Source organism: Typopeltis vanoorti, chromosome 2 (assembly GCF_054136105.1).
Source record: "Typopeltis vanoorti isolate ZY-2024b chromosome 2, IOZ_Tvanoo_1.0, whole genome shotgun sequence".
Lineage (NCBI taxonomy): Eukaryota > Metazoa > Arthropoda > Arachnida > Uropygi > Thelyphonidae > Typopeltis > Typopeltis vanoorti.
In genome coordinates this window covers 146943346-146959574 of record NC_143550.1, presented here as the reverse complement: position 1 = coordinate 146959574, position 16229 = coordinate 146943346, and the positions used below count along the sequence as shown (strand labels likewise).

Below are 16229 nucleotides of genomic sequence, written 5' to 3'. Positions count from 1 at the left end.
TCTCTGTATTCTTTCAGGGCATCTGCCAACTTATTTGCTAGGAACTTTCAGTATGCTTTCTTCTTTTCCAGGACTGCCTCTTTAACTTCTTGTATCCACCATGGTGTTCTTATTTTTCTATCCTTGCAGACAACTTCACCATATACCTCCCTAGCTGAATCAATCCATGTTTTCTTCAGTTTGTCACTGAGATTCCAAGGTTTGGTTTTTATTTTCAAACTGCTTCAAATTTTTTTCAATAATGTTTGTATAGATGAGTCTACAGTTTATTTGTGAAAGCTGCTCAATTTTAATGCTTTTTTAAACATTCTTACGTATGTTCTTTTCAATGTAATATCCATTCTTATTCTGCTTAGCACTGAGTAATGATCACTTCCAATTTTGAATCCTCTGTACACTCTTGTATTCTGAACCAGCATGTTGATATCACTACCAACAATGATACAGTCAATGAAGTTTTTCCAGCAAATATTTACCATTATTATTAGCTTTGCCCTTTTCTCCAAATTTTTCCCAAATGTTCCGATATGCCTGGTGGGATTCATTTCCTACTCTGCTGTTTAGCTCTGCAAGTAGGACCACTTTTTCCATTTTCTTTATATCAGCTACTTGTTTTAATTGATTCAAAAAAATTCTTCCACTTCTTCCTTAGAACCTTTTGTAGGATCACATCCACAAATGCGTTTCATTGTCCATTTCTCTATTTTGAAGTGTGCCCACATCATCCTAATTGAAACTGCCTTCCAATCAAGAAGTTCATCTTCATGTTTAGTGCTGAATGCTATTGCTACTCCTTCCTTTCCTTGATCACTTCTGATATAACATCCTATACTTATTATTTAGTAAGATCTCACCTGTTTTTGTCTTCTTCTCTCAGTAATACCAATTAAGTCTATGTGGTACTTTTCCAATTCTTCTGCAAATTCAATTTGCTTTCCATTAACGTTTCTTATCTTCAATTCTTCTGATATTGTTTAGATATTGAGTTGGAGATGGATCCAGAAGCTTACTTTTACTGTTTGCCCTGGCTCTGTGATGTAAACAGTGGGGGTGTGGGTAGAGATGGTACAGCATACCATCATATCCATTTGTGGTTTAAGCCAATAAAGAATACAATTTGATCATCTAAGTCCCAAATAGCCAGCTCATCCTGATTCATTCAGTATACCTAGTAGATACCTATTAACAGGGTGCACTTCATGAAGGTGAGGTCAGAACATTAAATCAGAAGCCCCAGTCTGTTCTCCACATTCCTGAAGAACAATTTGGAGGTCTCCTCCCAGTTATTTGACTTTGACCCTTAAGCAACCCCAAGAACCTTAATGTTAGGGGGAGGGGGATTATCTTCCTGACAACAACAAACATATAACATTATGCAATCTCAAACTTGACACTTCAAATTGAGATCTACAGTATTTGTTACTTCAAATAATATTTGCATCTAAAATATTGGCATTCCTCATGTGGAAAGAAATCCTGGTCTGTTTTTTTTTTTTTTTCCTTCTGTTAATACTAGAAACTTTGACTAAGATGCATCACGACAATGATTAAAAATTTATGTAAAACCATTTATATATATGTATGTGTGTACAAGAAAAATATAGTCATAAATAATGTAAAATTAATAAATAAAAAAGTTTCTCTTTAAAAGTAATCTATGTGAATAGGATGCAGGGAGATTTTTAAAACCACTAAAATAATGAATGTGCTCACTGATGAAATGAGGGCAGTCAATTAGAATATGTATGATGCAGAGCTATAGTACTAACATGTGGACATGGCATCAACCCCTCAACAGATAGGAGTGTATACGATGACCTATGCAGAGCTAGGGCAAGAACAACTTCCACTTTGAAAACTCTGAGTAGACTAGACTGCCACCGTTTTATTTCAGGCTTAACTAGGTACAACTTGTTGTTGTTATGTCTTTTCCATGATGTTTGCAACTGGGATATGAATTTTTGTCTTATAATCTATCTATAATCTATATAGTAACAGGCAGACATGGTATCTTAGCTGATATAGCTGCAACCTCATTTCCCTTGATCCTAATGTGGCTTTGGATCCAATGCAGGTGAACATCCAGAAAGAGCTAGCATATCTAACAGAACAAATGTTGGATATCTGGGAGAGCACTGGATGTTGTTGGTATCAGACCTCTAAGTGAAGAGAGCATGAATAGGTACAATTAATTCATCTTTGGTAGCATTTATTGTGTAATAAATGCAAGCAATTAGATATAATGATGTCTGGGAAGATAGTTATAGCCGCACTACAGATCCTGATCAGAGTATTCTATTTTGTGTGTTTGAGAGAGCTGCTAATAGAGAGAGAGGGCTGGAATGCTTGCTACATGATGGAATAAAGCTATGCCATGGTGGTGATATTCATTTAATAGTATTCATGCTGTACTGGCTAGAGCTTGCAGTAATGTTTTATTTTGCAATTTAAAAGGAGATATATGGCAGTCTGACAGGTATTTAAAAATTTTCTCTCTGTGAACAAAAAAATAACTGGCCACATGGCCTTGGCAAGAATTTTAATTTGGTCGCATACAATAAAGACAGCTGCTGCTGATGTAGAAGCGACAAAGCTGATTCATTTGCTTCAGCATAAAAACCAGGAATAGTTGATATACGAAATCCTATAGTTGCAATTCTGACACCTGATAGTGAATTAGACCCAGACAAAGTGTACTGTCTCTTTCAAAAGTGTAGACTTCAGCCCCATAATTGACCTGTGATTTGATAATGGTTCATTATAAGCAGAGTAATGAACATCTGTCTCCACCACAAGAAGTGAAAGCAAGGGTATGAAGGACGTTCATCTTTCTTCAGCACTTATCTCACAAATGACATATATACAGTCCTAAGAACACAACTTCTTTTGCAAGTGAATAATATCAGTTACTAAATGAGAAAGATATCAGAGAATTCTGAATGTATCCTTAGAGTTTGAAGAATAAATAGGGTGGTAGTAAAATGAAGGTATAACCTTATTAAGAAAGAAATGCACAAGATCATGTGAAAGAGAATGAGAATAAGAGAGAGAGAGAGAGAGAGATGTAAAATAAAAAGTGCAGGCTAGAAAAGTAATGAGTAGTGTGCCAAAAGCTAAATCTCAGTATGAAAAAAAAATTGGCTATGAAGACTAAAGGCAATCCAAAAGAATTTTATCATTATGCTGCAAGTAAACCTAAGCTAATTCCACATTCATTTTTTGCAGATAGTACTCTAGTGTCAGAAGCCAATAAAACTGTTAAATTAATGAGTGCTCACTTTGCTAAAATATATCAACCAAGTATACTGTAACATGTACGGTGATACTACTACATTGGATGAACAGTTAGTAGTGCACGAGAACAAGGTTGAAGAACTGTTGCATAATCTCGATAAGAATTTAGCAATAGGGACAGATGGAATATCAGTACATGTGCCAAAGACATGTTCAGCCAAATTGGAATGGCCTTTGACATGTTTGTATAACTTGAGTCTCAGCTCAGGAATGGCACAGGAATGGCAAGAATGCATGATAGTTCCATTGTAAAAGGGGGGGGGGGATGCAAAACCAACATGTCTAAATACCAATCTAAAAGTATCTCTAATGTAGTGGTGAAGATTTTAGAAAAGTAGGTAAGAACTTGCATACAGAAGTGGGTAGAAAGACAAGCTACACATCTCAACGAGTACCATGTGTCCACTAAAAGGAAATCATGATTTAGAGATTTGCTCATATTTTATAATGATGTTACAGCCAAGTTGGATAAAGAGAAATGATTACACTATGATACTGTTGGATTTTGCTTGGGCATTTGATAGGATACTACATGAGAAAAACTTTTGAACAAACTGGATAACCAGGTTTAAGATGACCAGTGGTGTACCCCAGGGTTCACTCCCTAGCCCACTGTTATTAGATCATTCCTAATGTCACATTAATGACATTAGGAAGGATCTAGCAGGAGATGTTCGATTGTTTGTTGATGATACAAAGGCATTGCAATTCAGGATGCTATTGATAAATAGCAGCACTTACAGAATGATTTGAATAAGCTGGAAATTTGGGCAAATGAAAATGGCTATCAGTTAAATGTCAGGAAGTGTAAAGTTTGGTACTTTGAAGTGATATATTCAACTGCATATTATATTAACAGGGTAATGCTACAAGAAACTGAGGCTAGGAATTTTGGCATAATGGTGGATAGAAATTTGAAGTTCAAAGATCACATAACAAAAATTACAAATACAGTTCAGAAGATAATTCCGACATTGAAGCAAATCTTGAAATGTAAGGATAAGGAAGTCATTTTGCCTGTTTACAAGGCCTTGATAAGACTGCACTGAGACTAATGTATGCAGATTGAGTCTCTTATGTCCCAAGGGGACAAAGAAGAGTTATAAAGATTATATCAAGATTATGGAATTTAGATTATGAGGGCAGATTGTGAGTATGTGGACTACAGATGCTGGTTAGCAGGAGAAAAAGGAGTGATAAGATAGAGGTCTGTAAACTTCTGAAAGAGTGTTATAGGATATCATCTGATGAAATTTAATGAAATTTTCAAGAATGTGTTAGCAGAGCTAATCACAGACATAGGATTATTTAAATAGAATGGGAGAGAAAAGATTAGCAAAACAAGTGTTTTTTGGCAGGTGGTAGGAAAAAGATGTAGGTAGATTGATACAGTAAAGAAGTGCCTTAGAAGGAAGAAATACAAGATCTGATAATGTTAGAGTCTTGACAGATAACAGATTAATTTGAAGGAAAATTGTTGATCAGAAGTAAGTTATTTTTTATGGTGCAAAGACATCAAAGGGCAAACTGTGCCAGAACACAGGTTACAGCAGTACATATGGTAAACAGTTAGTATGACAATAATAAACATCCAAGCCTCTAGCAGGATTTGAACCTGCAGCCTTTTGACTGGAAAGCAGATATGATAAACACTTGGCCAACCATGCCAGATTGGAGTTAGTAATACTGTAAATGAAGAAATCAGAAATAACATTACAGGCCAGGTGTTTAGTGAATTAAAAGAACAAATAGAATATTTAACAAATTTTCAGAGTTAATTCACGACAGCTTTCTAATTCAGCATGTACTCTGAACAAAAAAAAAAAAGGCAACAGACATCTTGGATTCAATATCAAAGAAAACATTAAACTAGCAGTACTACAGAACGACATTAAAACCAATTTTCACTTAAGAATCAGAGAGCAGAGAGCTAGGTAACAAATACTAAAAAGAGCAGATATAAGTATGTTTTTATGAAAAATTATAGGAGTGAAAGGATGGCATCAATGGCGACATCATGTTGAAAACAGATTATTATTAGTAGTAGTAGAACATGACACCACCAAAGAGCTCAATGAATCATCATGAGAGGGCATACTGCTCTACTAAACAAAACTGTTCCCCTCTACTTAATGCTCCAATTACAGAATGATACTACTACTGCCATCGATACAGAATGCAATCAACTCTGCCTACCATCAACCAATAGTTTGTCAGTAATGTGCTCTCTTGGTTGATTTGCCTGTATGCAGGATTGATTCAGAGTTAATGTCACAAGGACCACTCAGAACCTACTATCCTGGTCACAACTGTAGCAGTATCGAGGGTGAAAGCAATTTGATAAATAAACAAGCTTTTTATACAAAGTAAATAAAGGGATATAAAAAGAGTGTAAAAAAGTATGTAACACAGATAAACACAACTAGGTATTATAAGCCTATACACAAAAATGCAATTATTAAATAAAAATAATACATATAAATATCACACTGCTTGGAAAGAAGTCAAAGATACCATAGTGTGAGAAACAAACAGCCATGGTGCCCACCTTAAGATGTAGAACCTCCTTTCACTGCGAAGACTGCAGCAATCATATGAGGCATACTTTCCACAGGCACGATAGTGATCAATGTAATTTTGGACCATTCTTCCTGCAAGCATGTAATGAGGTCCTGGAATGTAAGCAGGTCCTCAGTGTGGGGGAAGATGTCCCTTGACCTCACCCAATGCTCCAGTTCATCCCACAGATGTTGAACAGGGTTGAGATCAGGGCTATGTGGAAGCTGGTCAAGTGAGGTGACATTCATGGTTACAAACCACACAATTGCAGCAGCAGCCTTATGACGCAGTACACTGTCTTGCTGAAAGAAACAATGGTCAGTTCCGGAGAAATCCCACAAAGTAGAAAGCATTCATTATTGTTCAAATACCTCTCAGAGTTCAATGTTCGTGACACTGCAAACAGAGGTCTGAGGCCAACCAGAAAAAGCAAGACCATACCATAACATACCATCACACCACACCTCCAAATTTCATAGTTGGGGTTACACACTGTGTAAGAGACATCCATCAGGTATTTGCCACACTCGTCCATCTGCTCAGTAGAGGGTGTAGTGTGATTCTTCACTCCATAACACAGCTTTTCAAGCTTCCATGTCCTAATGTACACAATCTTTGCACCACTGAAGATGACACTGCATATTGATTTGGGTAATGTGTGTGTGTGTTGGGGGGGGGTTGCAATCCTGCCATGGAAATCCATGTTGTGAGCGTTGGTTCTGAACGTTTTTGTGCATATTCGTGTCCCAGTCGTTTCCTGGAACTCTACATTCAACATGTCCATTGTCCATTTATATAATATATAAAAATAGCCATTGATGAATGGCTATTTTTATATATTATCCTTTGTAGCTCCCTACATTCACATTCAGTGAGTGTGGTGGGTTGTCTACTGTGATAGCATTTGCAGATGACTTCCTGCGCTTCCATTTCAGTATGATATCACTGACTGTTAATCTGGCATGGTCCAATTTGTCAACAATTTGCTGAACAGATAGGAATGCAACATGGCATCGCAATGCCTGTTTCAAACTCCATTAGTTCCCTTTTTGGACAGAGTTGCACTGATTTGGGACCATCGTATTTCTCCAATTAATGCCAGCTACAAATACATGTCTTGTTTCATGGCACAATGCACCTTGCCCATGGGGGTGTCTGTTCAATGCTGGATTAAGGGGGTGGGCTAACTGGGCAGTTGCCCTGGCACCAAAACTAAGGCCAGCAATAGAGCCTTATATCTATGCAACTTTGAAATGGCAAAGTAGGGTCTTATTTCTTATTAAAAGTCCATAGGGAGAGTGTGAGAGTAAAGAATGTATTGATAGCAACAATAAACAGTGTAAAATAAACCACTGCTAGATAGGAGGGCCTTCATTTTATAACAGTCATCATCATTATTCATTATGATTGATTTTTTTTTTTTTTAAATATTTAAGATAGGATGGATCACAAAAAAATTAAATTAAAAATACCATGTATAAAGTTGTTTTAATTGAAGTTCGAATTATAAAAGTTTAGTAAACAAATCAAAAATGTACATAATATTCAGTAGGCGAGGTAGAAGCGTGAGCCAAAGGTTGAATATTGGTACGAAGCGGCGCATTGGCTAAACCAATTAACTAATTTCAAACTCATGTGCCGCATTGGCTAAACCAATTAACTAATTTAAAACTCTCTCGGAAAAGTTGTCAAACAAAGGCTTTCTCCACATTGATTCTAATTTTAGATGTTAGTTCATTAAATTAGAATTATACAAAATCATCTTTGCCTGTTCTGTGTTTTTGTATGTGTTATGTGTTTGGAAATTATTAAGTATTTCTTTTTGTTTATTTTGCCTGTCCTAGAACTTTATAATAATACTGGTGATTCAGTTTTACATTTTATTATTTTTACCATTAAATCCCATTTTATTGTTCATTCACTTTTTTTTTTTTTAATCACAGAAATTTGAAATTTCTAACCCTTCATTGGGGTTAGAAATTTCAAAAAATTTCTAATCCCAATTAAAATTATCTGGAGCAGAAAATTGTTAAAAGAAAATTAGAAAAAGAAAGAAATATTTCTCATCATCATCATCAAATTCCTGCCATGTACCCTCAAGGGGAGTACAGGATATGACAGTACTACATTAAAAAAAATTACATCATTACTAACTTCCTATCTACAATTTTCCTCCAAATCAGTCTGTTACTTGTCAAGACTCCAACATTATCAGATTTTATATTTCTATCGTCTAAGGCACTTTGTACCGTATCAATTCACCTATATCTTGGTCTTCCTCTGGGTCGTTTTCCAGCCAACCTGGCAGAGAACACTTGTTTTGCTAATCTTTCATTGCCCATTCTGTTTAAGTGACCATACCACCTGAGATTAGCTCTGCTAATGCATTCCTGAATGCTCACAATGTCAAGTTCTTTCCTAATATCCTCATTTTTAATATGATATTGCCATTGATGCCATCTGTTCATGCCTATAATCTTTCTCAGGACTCTCATATCTGCAGTCTCTAGTCTTTGCTCAAGTGTTTTACTTCTGACCCAGCTCTCAGATCCATAAGTTAAAACTGGTTTGAACACTGTCTTGTATACAGCTAATTTAGTGTTCCGACTAATTTCTCTCTTATTCCATATGAATTTTTCAATTGACTTCCCACCATACCAGCTTTGCTGATTCTGTTGTCTATTTCTATATTTAATTTACCATCTTCAGTAAAAATCATGCCTAAGTAGCTGAAATGTTTTACTTGTTCCACAGGTTCCCTGTTCACAACACAGTTGACACTTTCAATGATTCTGCCTATTTTCATTGTCTTTGTCTTTTTATTGCTGACTTTCATACCATATCTATTACAACAGCTATTCAATTTAGTCAGAGAATCTTGCAGACTTCTAGCAGATTTATTTAGAAGTATAACATCGTCCGCATAAAGCAAAGAGCTGACATTAACATCTCCAATTTTGATATCATGTTTAATACCACTTTCCTTCATAATGTGATCCATATAGATAATGAATAACAGAGGAGGATAATGTACATCCTTGTCTCACACCAGATTTAACATTAAACCATCTTCTTGTACTTCCTTCATTCTAACTGCTGACTTACAACTCAAATAAAGACTAAGTATTGCTTGATATAATGCCCCATTGACACCATATACTGTAGCATATTGAATAGCTTCCCCTTGGTACCTTGTCATATGCCTTTTCCAAATCAACAAAACTTAAATACAGATCATTGTTATATTCCCATGCTTTCCCGACTATTTGTCGTAAAGTGAAGATCTGATCCTGACAGCCTCTATTTGGCATGAATCCAGCTTGTTCTTCACCAACCTTTTCTTCACAATTCTTCTCAACCGTTTCTCAAGTATACTTGCATAGATCTTACCAGGAACACTCAGTAAGGAAATACCTCTGTAATTCTCACATTCAGTTTTATTTCCCGTTTTATATATGGGTACTATTAGAGCTCTACTCCAATCATCGGGAATTTGTCCCTCTGTCCAGGATTTCTGAACTATGCAGTGCAGCCACTGTAAGACTTTTATACCACCATACTTCAGCATTTCTGGTCGAATATCATCTACTCCTGCTGCCTTTCCACATTTCAAGCCTTTGATGGCTTTTTCTACTTCAAGTATGGATATGCATTCCTGACTGCATGCCTGGTCAGTGTTTTTTACCACTGTTCTGTCATCATTGTTTGTTTCATTTATCAGTTTTTTGAAGTAATTACTCCATACTTCAAGGATATCTTTTTCTCCCATTTTCGTATCACCTTTATCATCTCTAACTCCTTTTACAGCACTCTTTCCTCCATTCCTAAGCTTCTTCAACAACCTCCAGAATATTTTGTCACCTTCTTGATATTTATTTTCTATATTCTTGCCAAAGTCCTCCCATGAATTTCTTTTAGCTAGTTTTACACACTGCTTAGCATTCTTGCATTTGTCTCTGTAAGAGCCCGAGCTGACTTATTTGCAGAAACTTTTGATATGCTTTCTTCTTTTCCTTCACTGCCTCTTTAACTTTCTGTGTCCACCATGGAGTTCTAATTTTTCTATCCTTGCAGACAACTTCACCACAAGCCTCTCTAGCTGAATCAATCACAGCTTTCTTCAAGGCTTGCCACTGAATCCCCAAGGTTTGATTCCTGTTCTCAAACTCTCATTTTTTCTTCAATAATCTTTGTGTATTTTAGTCTACAGTTCACATCTGAGAGCTGCTCAACTTTTATTCGCTTTAAAACTTTCTTACATGTTATTCTTTTCAATATGAAATTCAATTTTATCCTGTTCAAGACTAAATAGTGATCACTTCCAATTTCAAATAATCCTCTGTACACTCTGGTGTCCTTCACCAGGGAGAAAACATCACTATCAACAATAACATAATCAATGAGACTTTTCTTATTCCTTGCCTCTTCTCTCCATGTGAATTTGTACACATTTTTATGTTGGAACATGGTGTTAGTAATAACCAGTTCATGTCCTGAGCAGAAATCCAACAGATATTTGCCATTATTATTAGCTTTGCTCTTTTCTCCAAATTTTCCCAAAATATTTTTGTATATCTCACAATCATTTCCTACTCTGCTATTTAGATCCCCAACAAGGACCAACTTTTCCTTTTTCATTGTGTCAGTTGCTTTTTCTAAAGCCTCAAAAAATTCCTCCACTTCTATCTTAGTAGAACCTTCTGTGGGGTCATAGGCACAAATAACTCTCATTGTCCAGTTCCCCATTCTCATATTTGCCCACATTATTCTACTTGAGACTGACTGCCATTCAAGAAGATTAGCCTCGTATTTTGTGTTGAATACTATGGCTACTCCTTTTCTTTGATTGTCATTGCCTGAATATAACATTTTGTATTTATTGCTCAGAAAGATCTCACCAGTTTTTGTCTTTTTTGTTTCAGTCACCCCTATTATGTCGATCTGGTACTTATCTAATTCCTCAGCTAGCTCCATTTCTTTGCCATTAAGGCTTCTTATGTTGATAGTACCAATCCTTAACTCTGGTGATGTTGAGTTGGGGTGTGTTTTCAAATTTGTTCCAGTAGCTGACTTTTTGCTGTTCACCTTGGTTCCTTGGGGAAAACAACAGGGTCCTTGTTTAACCAGGTGACGACCCAGCCAGCATGAAATTTTATCATGTTGTACCATCATTTTTTATTTTGGTTTAACCAATAAGAATACAATTTAGTGGGCTAAATCCTAAATTGGCAGCCCATCCTCGTTCGTTAAGTTTCCAAGTAGATACCCAACAGGGTGCACCACGAGAAGGTGAGGATTGGACAATATGTCAGACGCCCTGGTCGGTTCTCCGCATTCCTTTAAAGGCTATGTGGAGGTCTCCTCTCAGTTATACAGCTTTGACCCTTAAGCACCCCGTGCAAAAGATTTAACTAACTTCCTAAAATCAACAAATTCATCTTCACCTGACTCTACTTCTTTTAACATTTGAATAAAAGAAGATGCATCACATGATGAAAATTCTAGAGAATTAACCGCTGATGCTATAAGTCTAAATGATAAAGATCAAAAAGATGAAAATAACGATTTGCAAATTTCAAATTCAAAAGTGACAAATTTCAAAAAAAACCTGCAGAACTTTTCGGTATAATGATTCTGCTACATGGCCTTTCCCATTAAACTCTGCAGTTTGCGATTATATTTTATCTTCAGATTTATTAGAATGTACCAGAGATGAAAGCACTGATTTCGTTTATCCCAGATACACAGAAAATCGATGTTTTTCAGCATCAACGTATTACAGACAAATGGTGAAAAATGTTTACGAAAATGGCTTATTATTTCAATGAGTGCCAACAAAGTATTTTATATTTGCTGCAAATTATTTTACTCTAATAAAGTAACTTCAGCCTTAGGATCAGTTGGTCATTGTAAGTGGAAATATAAATGATTACTTAAAGCGTCATGAAAATTCACCAGAACATGTGTAAAAAATTATTTCAAATGGGTTGAAACAAATACGATATTTCAAAAAAAGTAAAACAATAGAAGAAGAAATGCAGTCAGCCATTGTTAAAGAACGAGAGCATTGGAAAAACGTATTGAAAAGGCTGTGTGATATTATATTATATTTATCAACCCATAATTTGGCTTTCCGCAGTTCATCAGATGGGTTGTATATTCCACATAATGGCAATTTTTTGGGTTTGATAGAATTATTGAGTAAATATGATGTCATTATGCACAAACATGTACGTCGCAATTTGTCGAAGGAAACCATGTAACATATTGCAGCAAAACTATTCAAAACGAAATAATTTCTCTTTTGCCATCAGCTGTTTGCAATGATATTGTTAATTGTGCCAAAGAAGCCAAATACTTTTCAATTATTTTAGATACAAATATAAAGTAAAAGAAAGTAGTCACAAAGAACAACTTTCTTTTACTTTATGATTCGTAGATTTAACAGAGTCTATTTTAGTTATTCAAGAATATTTTGTTTCATTCTATGAAATCAATGAATCTACAGGAGAATCGTTATATGATAAGATCATTAAGTTGCTTTTAGATTTAAAATTAAATATTAATGATATTAGAGGACAGGGTTATGACAATGGGTCCAATATGCGAGGGAAAAATTAAGGTCGTTTTTGGCAAGTAAATCCCCGAGCATTTTACATACCTTGTGGCTGCCAATTTAGTTATAGGAGATGCAGCAATGTCTTGCCCACAGTCTGTTTAATTTTTTGGTGTTATTCAATGGCTTTATACATTATTTTCAGCATCCATTGCTAGATGCAAAATTTTAACTGATAATGTACCAAATTTCACTGTTAAAGCAGTATGGAGCAGTTATAGAACCATCATTCAAGATCTAACAGCAGTAAGTTACAGTATTTACAGCCTTGTTTCCCTTGATTCCAATGTGGCTTGAAATCCAACAGAAGCATGCATCCAAGTATAGCTTTCTTAACTGAAAAAGGAGATGTTGAATTTGGAATAGGACTGGATTCTGTAGCTCTAGACATCTTATTGCCTATAGATAACTTTGTGAGTCTGAGTATATTATGCACCTTAAGCAATAAATAAATAAGCAAATTCAAAGATGTAATTAAAGTTACTTTAAAAAACCTTATGCTATGATTTCAAACTTAATTAAGAATATTTAAAAATCTGACAATAAAAAATATAAAGCTCAGTTGGTAATGGTGCTATCCTGCTTCTCCAACCAGAGGCCAAGTTAAATAACTAATATAAAATTTTAATTATATTACAGGCGTAATTAAAAAAGATATACCTGGTTGTATACTTTCAGAAGATATGAATGACATGATATTTGGAGCCAAACTTGAGCCGAAACATATGGTAAGAGAAAGTGCTGAAAATGTAGCTCACTATGTGAACTTAAATATCTATATTCAATAGTCGAAAATGAAACATAAATAAAACTGGTAAACAAGGAAGATGATGAATCAAATGGACTGTATATTTTGAAAGATTAAGAATTAAAAATATGAGAACTAAAAATTTTGAAAACTAAAAATTAAAGATCAAAAAGGAACAAACACTTAATAAAGTATATATAGGATCAGCAATATGATGACAATGTGCTGGCCATTTCATGGGAATCATCATTCAGATGATAAACAGTTTAAAACTGATTATAAGCTTGCAGAGAGGTTTAAGATTATATATTAAGAGGAGTTTGGTTGGTTTGGTCTGGTTGGAGATTAATGGGGAATAATTGATTTTGTTTAACTGCCAGGAGGGTGAGATTAAATAGGACCTTTTTGTGTTTATAGCATCCTGATTGGTTCTTATTGCTGGTGAATCAGAGCAACATAATTTGGTTTCATTTTCTTGGAAATTAATTATGGTAACTTTATCAATTTCAGGAGCATGTTTAAAAAGTACTGCATGCAATATTTCCATAGCAGGATTTTTCTAGGCGTTATTGATGTGTTTTTCTTTGCATTTCTTTTTAGTGGTAGTATGTTAATATTCTGGTATGGGAATATTGCAATTTCAGTAAAGTTCCAATAAACTTTTAAGAACGAACAAATCCAATGTAGCAGGTATCTTGTCCTGATTGACAAACTTGTAAACAAAATCACTGGTCTGAGATATTGAGGTTTCATGTTTTAGTAAATTTTGTAGTCTGCTGCTTGTAGTGAAGACAATTATGCAATTAGAATATTTGAAGATGTGTTCAATGGCATTGTAAATATTATAGATATATGCAAATTTTAGAATAGTCTATGATTTGGATATGTTGCTTTGGGAAGAAAGCATGTGATTTCAGGCTGAGTAAATAGCATGATCTGTTAATTGTTGAGGGTATTAGAAAGAATAGAAGTTGTCAAAGATATATGATCTTTTGGTTTATAGCAGTGGTTGATGATGAATATTTGTAAGCATTAATAAACTACTTTAAAATGATTGATGAAGTAAAGTAAATGCAAGCACTTTCCAACATTGGTAGGTTTATAGCAGGTGTGGCCAACTCCATTCTATATGAGGGCCAATATATGATGAGTGGTAGTGTCACGGGCCGCACACTTTTTAGACAGAACTTAAATAAAAATAAACTCTGCATTTTTTTCAAGGGGCAATAGTTATATGTATTGAATTACTATATTTGTTAAATCATTTTACTACTGGGAGAACAATATAAAATACTTTAAACTGAGTCTCTGAAACTGATCACTGTAACCAGAGCAGAGCAAGTGACTTTCAATGATGCGTTACTCCGGAGCACATAGAAATCTACCACTCCCACAGAGAAGCAGTAGATTTTAAAAATTGAGTAATCTTTTTAAAACAATTTTGATTCCAAGTTGAGAATATAAATTGTTTCCGTCATCAGAAATGATGAATATAACTGGTATATCAATCAGAAAATCTGTGGTCGAAACCAATAGCTAAATTGATAATACATATAATTTAATATGGTTTTTATCCTGCTGCGGGCCGCATAAAATCACGTTACGGGCTACATGCAGCCCTGATGTTGGCCACCTATGGTTTATAGTATACCTTAGTATTAATTTAAGAAGTTCATACAATTGTTTTCTTTGTATTCAACAGAAACAGAAAATTCAACGTAAAATTTAAGAATGTGACTTAGTTGAAAAGATGTTGAAAGAAACAATTTTGTATACAAATGTAATTTTTATACTAAGAATCTAAATTTCAAGATTTCTAAACAGCATATAATACAATAAATAAGAATGATGATACCATCTTCATTTTCATTTTCTTCCTCATCTTCTTCTTCACTTCCTGAACTTTCTTCTTCAGAATCACTAGTTTCCCCTAATATGTCTTTTATATTAAAAAAATAAATAAATAATGCAATCAGTAAACATTAAAAGATTTCAATTTTTTTAAAAAAAAATACATACTCTCAAATGCCAAAGAAACATGATCTTTAAAACTAAACAAATCAAATTATACAAACAATTTTCATAAAATTATCATAGATAATTTGTGTATCATCATAAACATACATTTATATATTATTAACAGTTGACTGTCTTTCATTTATTTAAAAAAAAATGAAAGTTATACAGGCATACCCCAGTCATACAACACTTTAGATTCCAGACCATCATCATATAGTGAATTTCATCGTATACAGCAAACAGCACTTTTCTTTTTTTTTTCCACTTGTAGATGTAATGTAATTAATGGTATAATGACATTTTTAAGCAGTCATGTATGGGCATTAATGACATCATTTAATGCATTTATTTATGTCAAATATGCAAACAAAAAATTTGGAATAATTTTTTCAAACAAAAAAGTTATCTACACTACACAAATCTACACTTATGAAAAGTGTTACCATTTCAGCAATAAGATTGTCATGTTTACAGATAACTGTTGTATTAACTGATGTGACACTTTTTTTTTTCAGTAAGAACTATCTTTCTTCGTAACAACTGTAAAAGCAGTGCAAGGTAAGTTTGTCTGTAACCTATCTCAGTGTTCGGTGCACCATCATCACTAAATTTAATCATTTTAATCTTACTGTGTAATTGTGATAAATTCACACATCTTCTTTTCACTGGAAGCAACAGTACTCTTACTCTGAATTTTATCATCTGCCATTATTAACAACAATCACCATCAATCTTCTGGTATGTACCCCTAAGGGATGTTTATCAGATTGCTATGACAGCACTACATGATTAAGTTTACATAATAACTCAAATATTGCATTATCTAACATTTCATACTTCTAAGACACTTCTAACTGAATCAATCCACCTAGATTGATTCCACATCAATCAATCTACAAAGAAAGGAATCCACCTAAATCTTGGCCTTCCTGCCATCTTGGCATCAAATATCTGTTTTGCTAACCTTTCTTCATCCATTCTCTTTAAGTGGCC

The 16229-nt window shown here is 34.5% G+C and overlaps 1 protein-coding gene across 1 annotated transcript in view; it reads right to left on the bottom strand.

Moving 5' to 3' along the window:
* ncm (pre-mRNA-splicing factor nucampholin) overlaps nucleotides 1–16229 on the bottom strand; it is a 306231-nt gene that overhangs the window by 99118 nt on the left and 190884 nt on the right. Inside the window, exon 11 of the mRNA XM_090408753.1 lies at nucleotides 15073–15156. Coding sequence (XP_090264879.1) covers nucleotides 15073–15156 — 84 coding nt within the window. The remainder of the gene's footprint in view (nucleotides 1–15072; nucleotides 15157–16229) is intronic.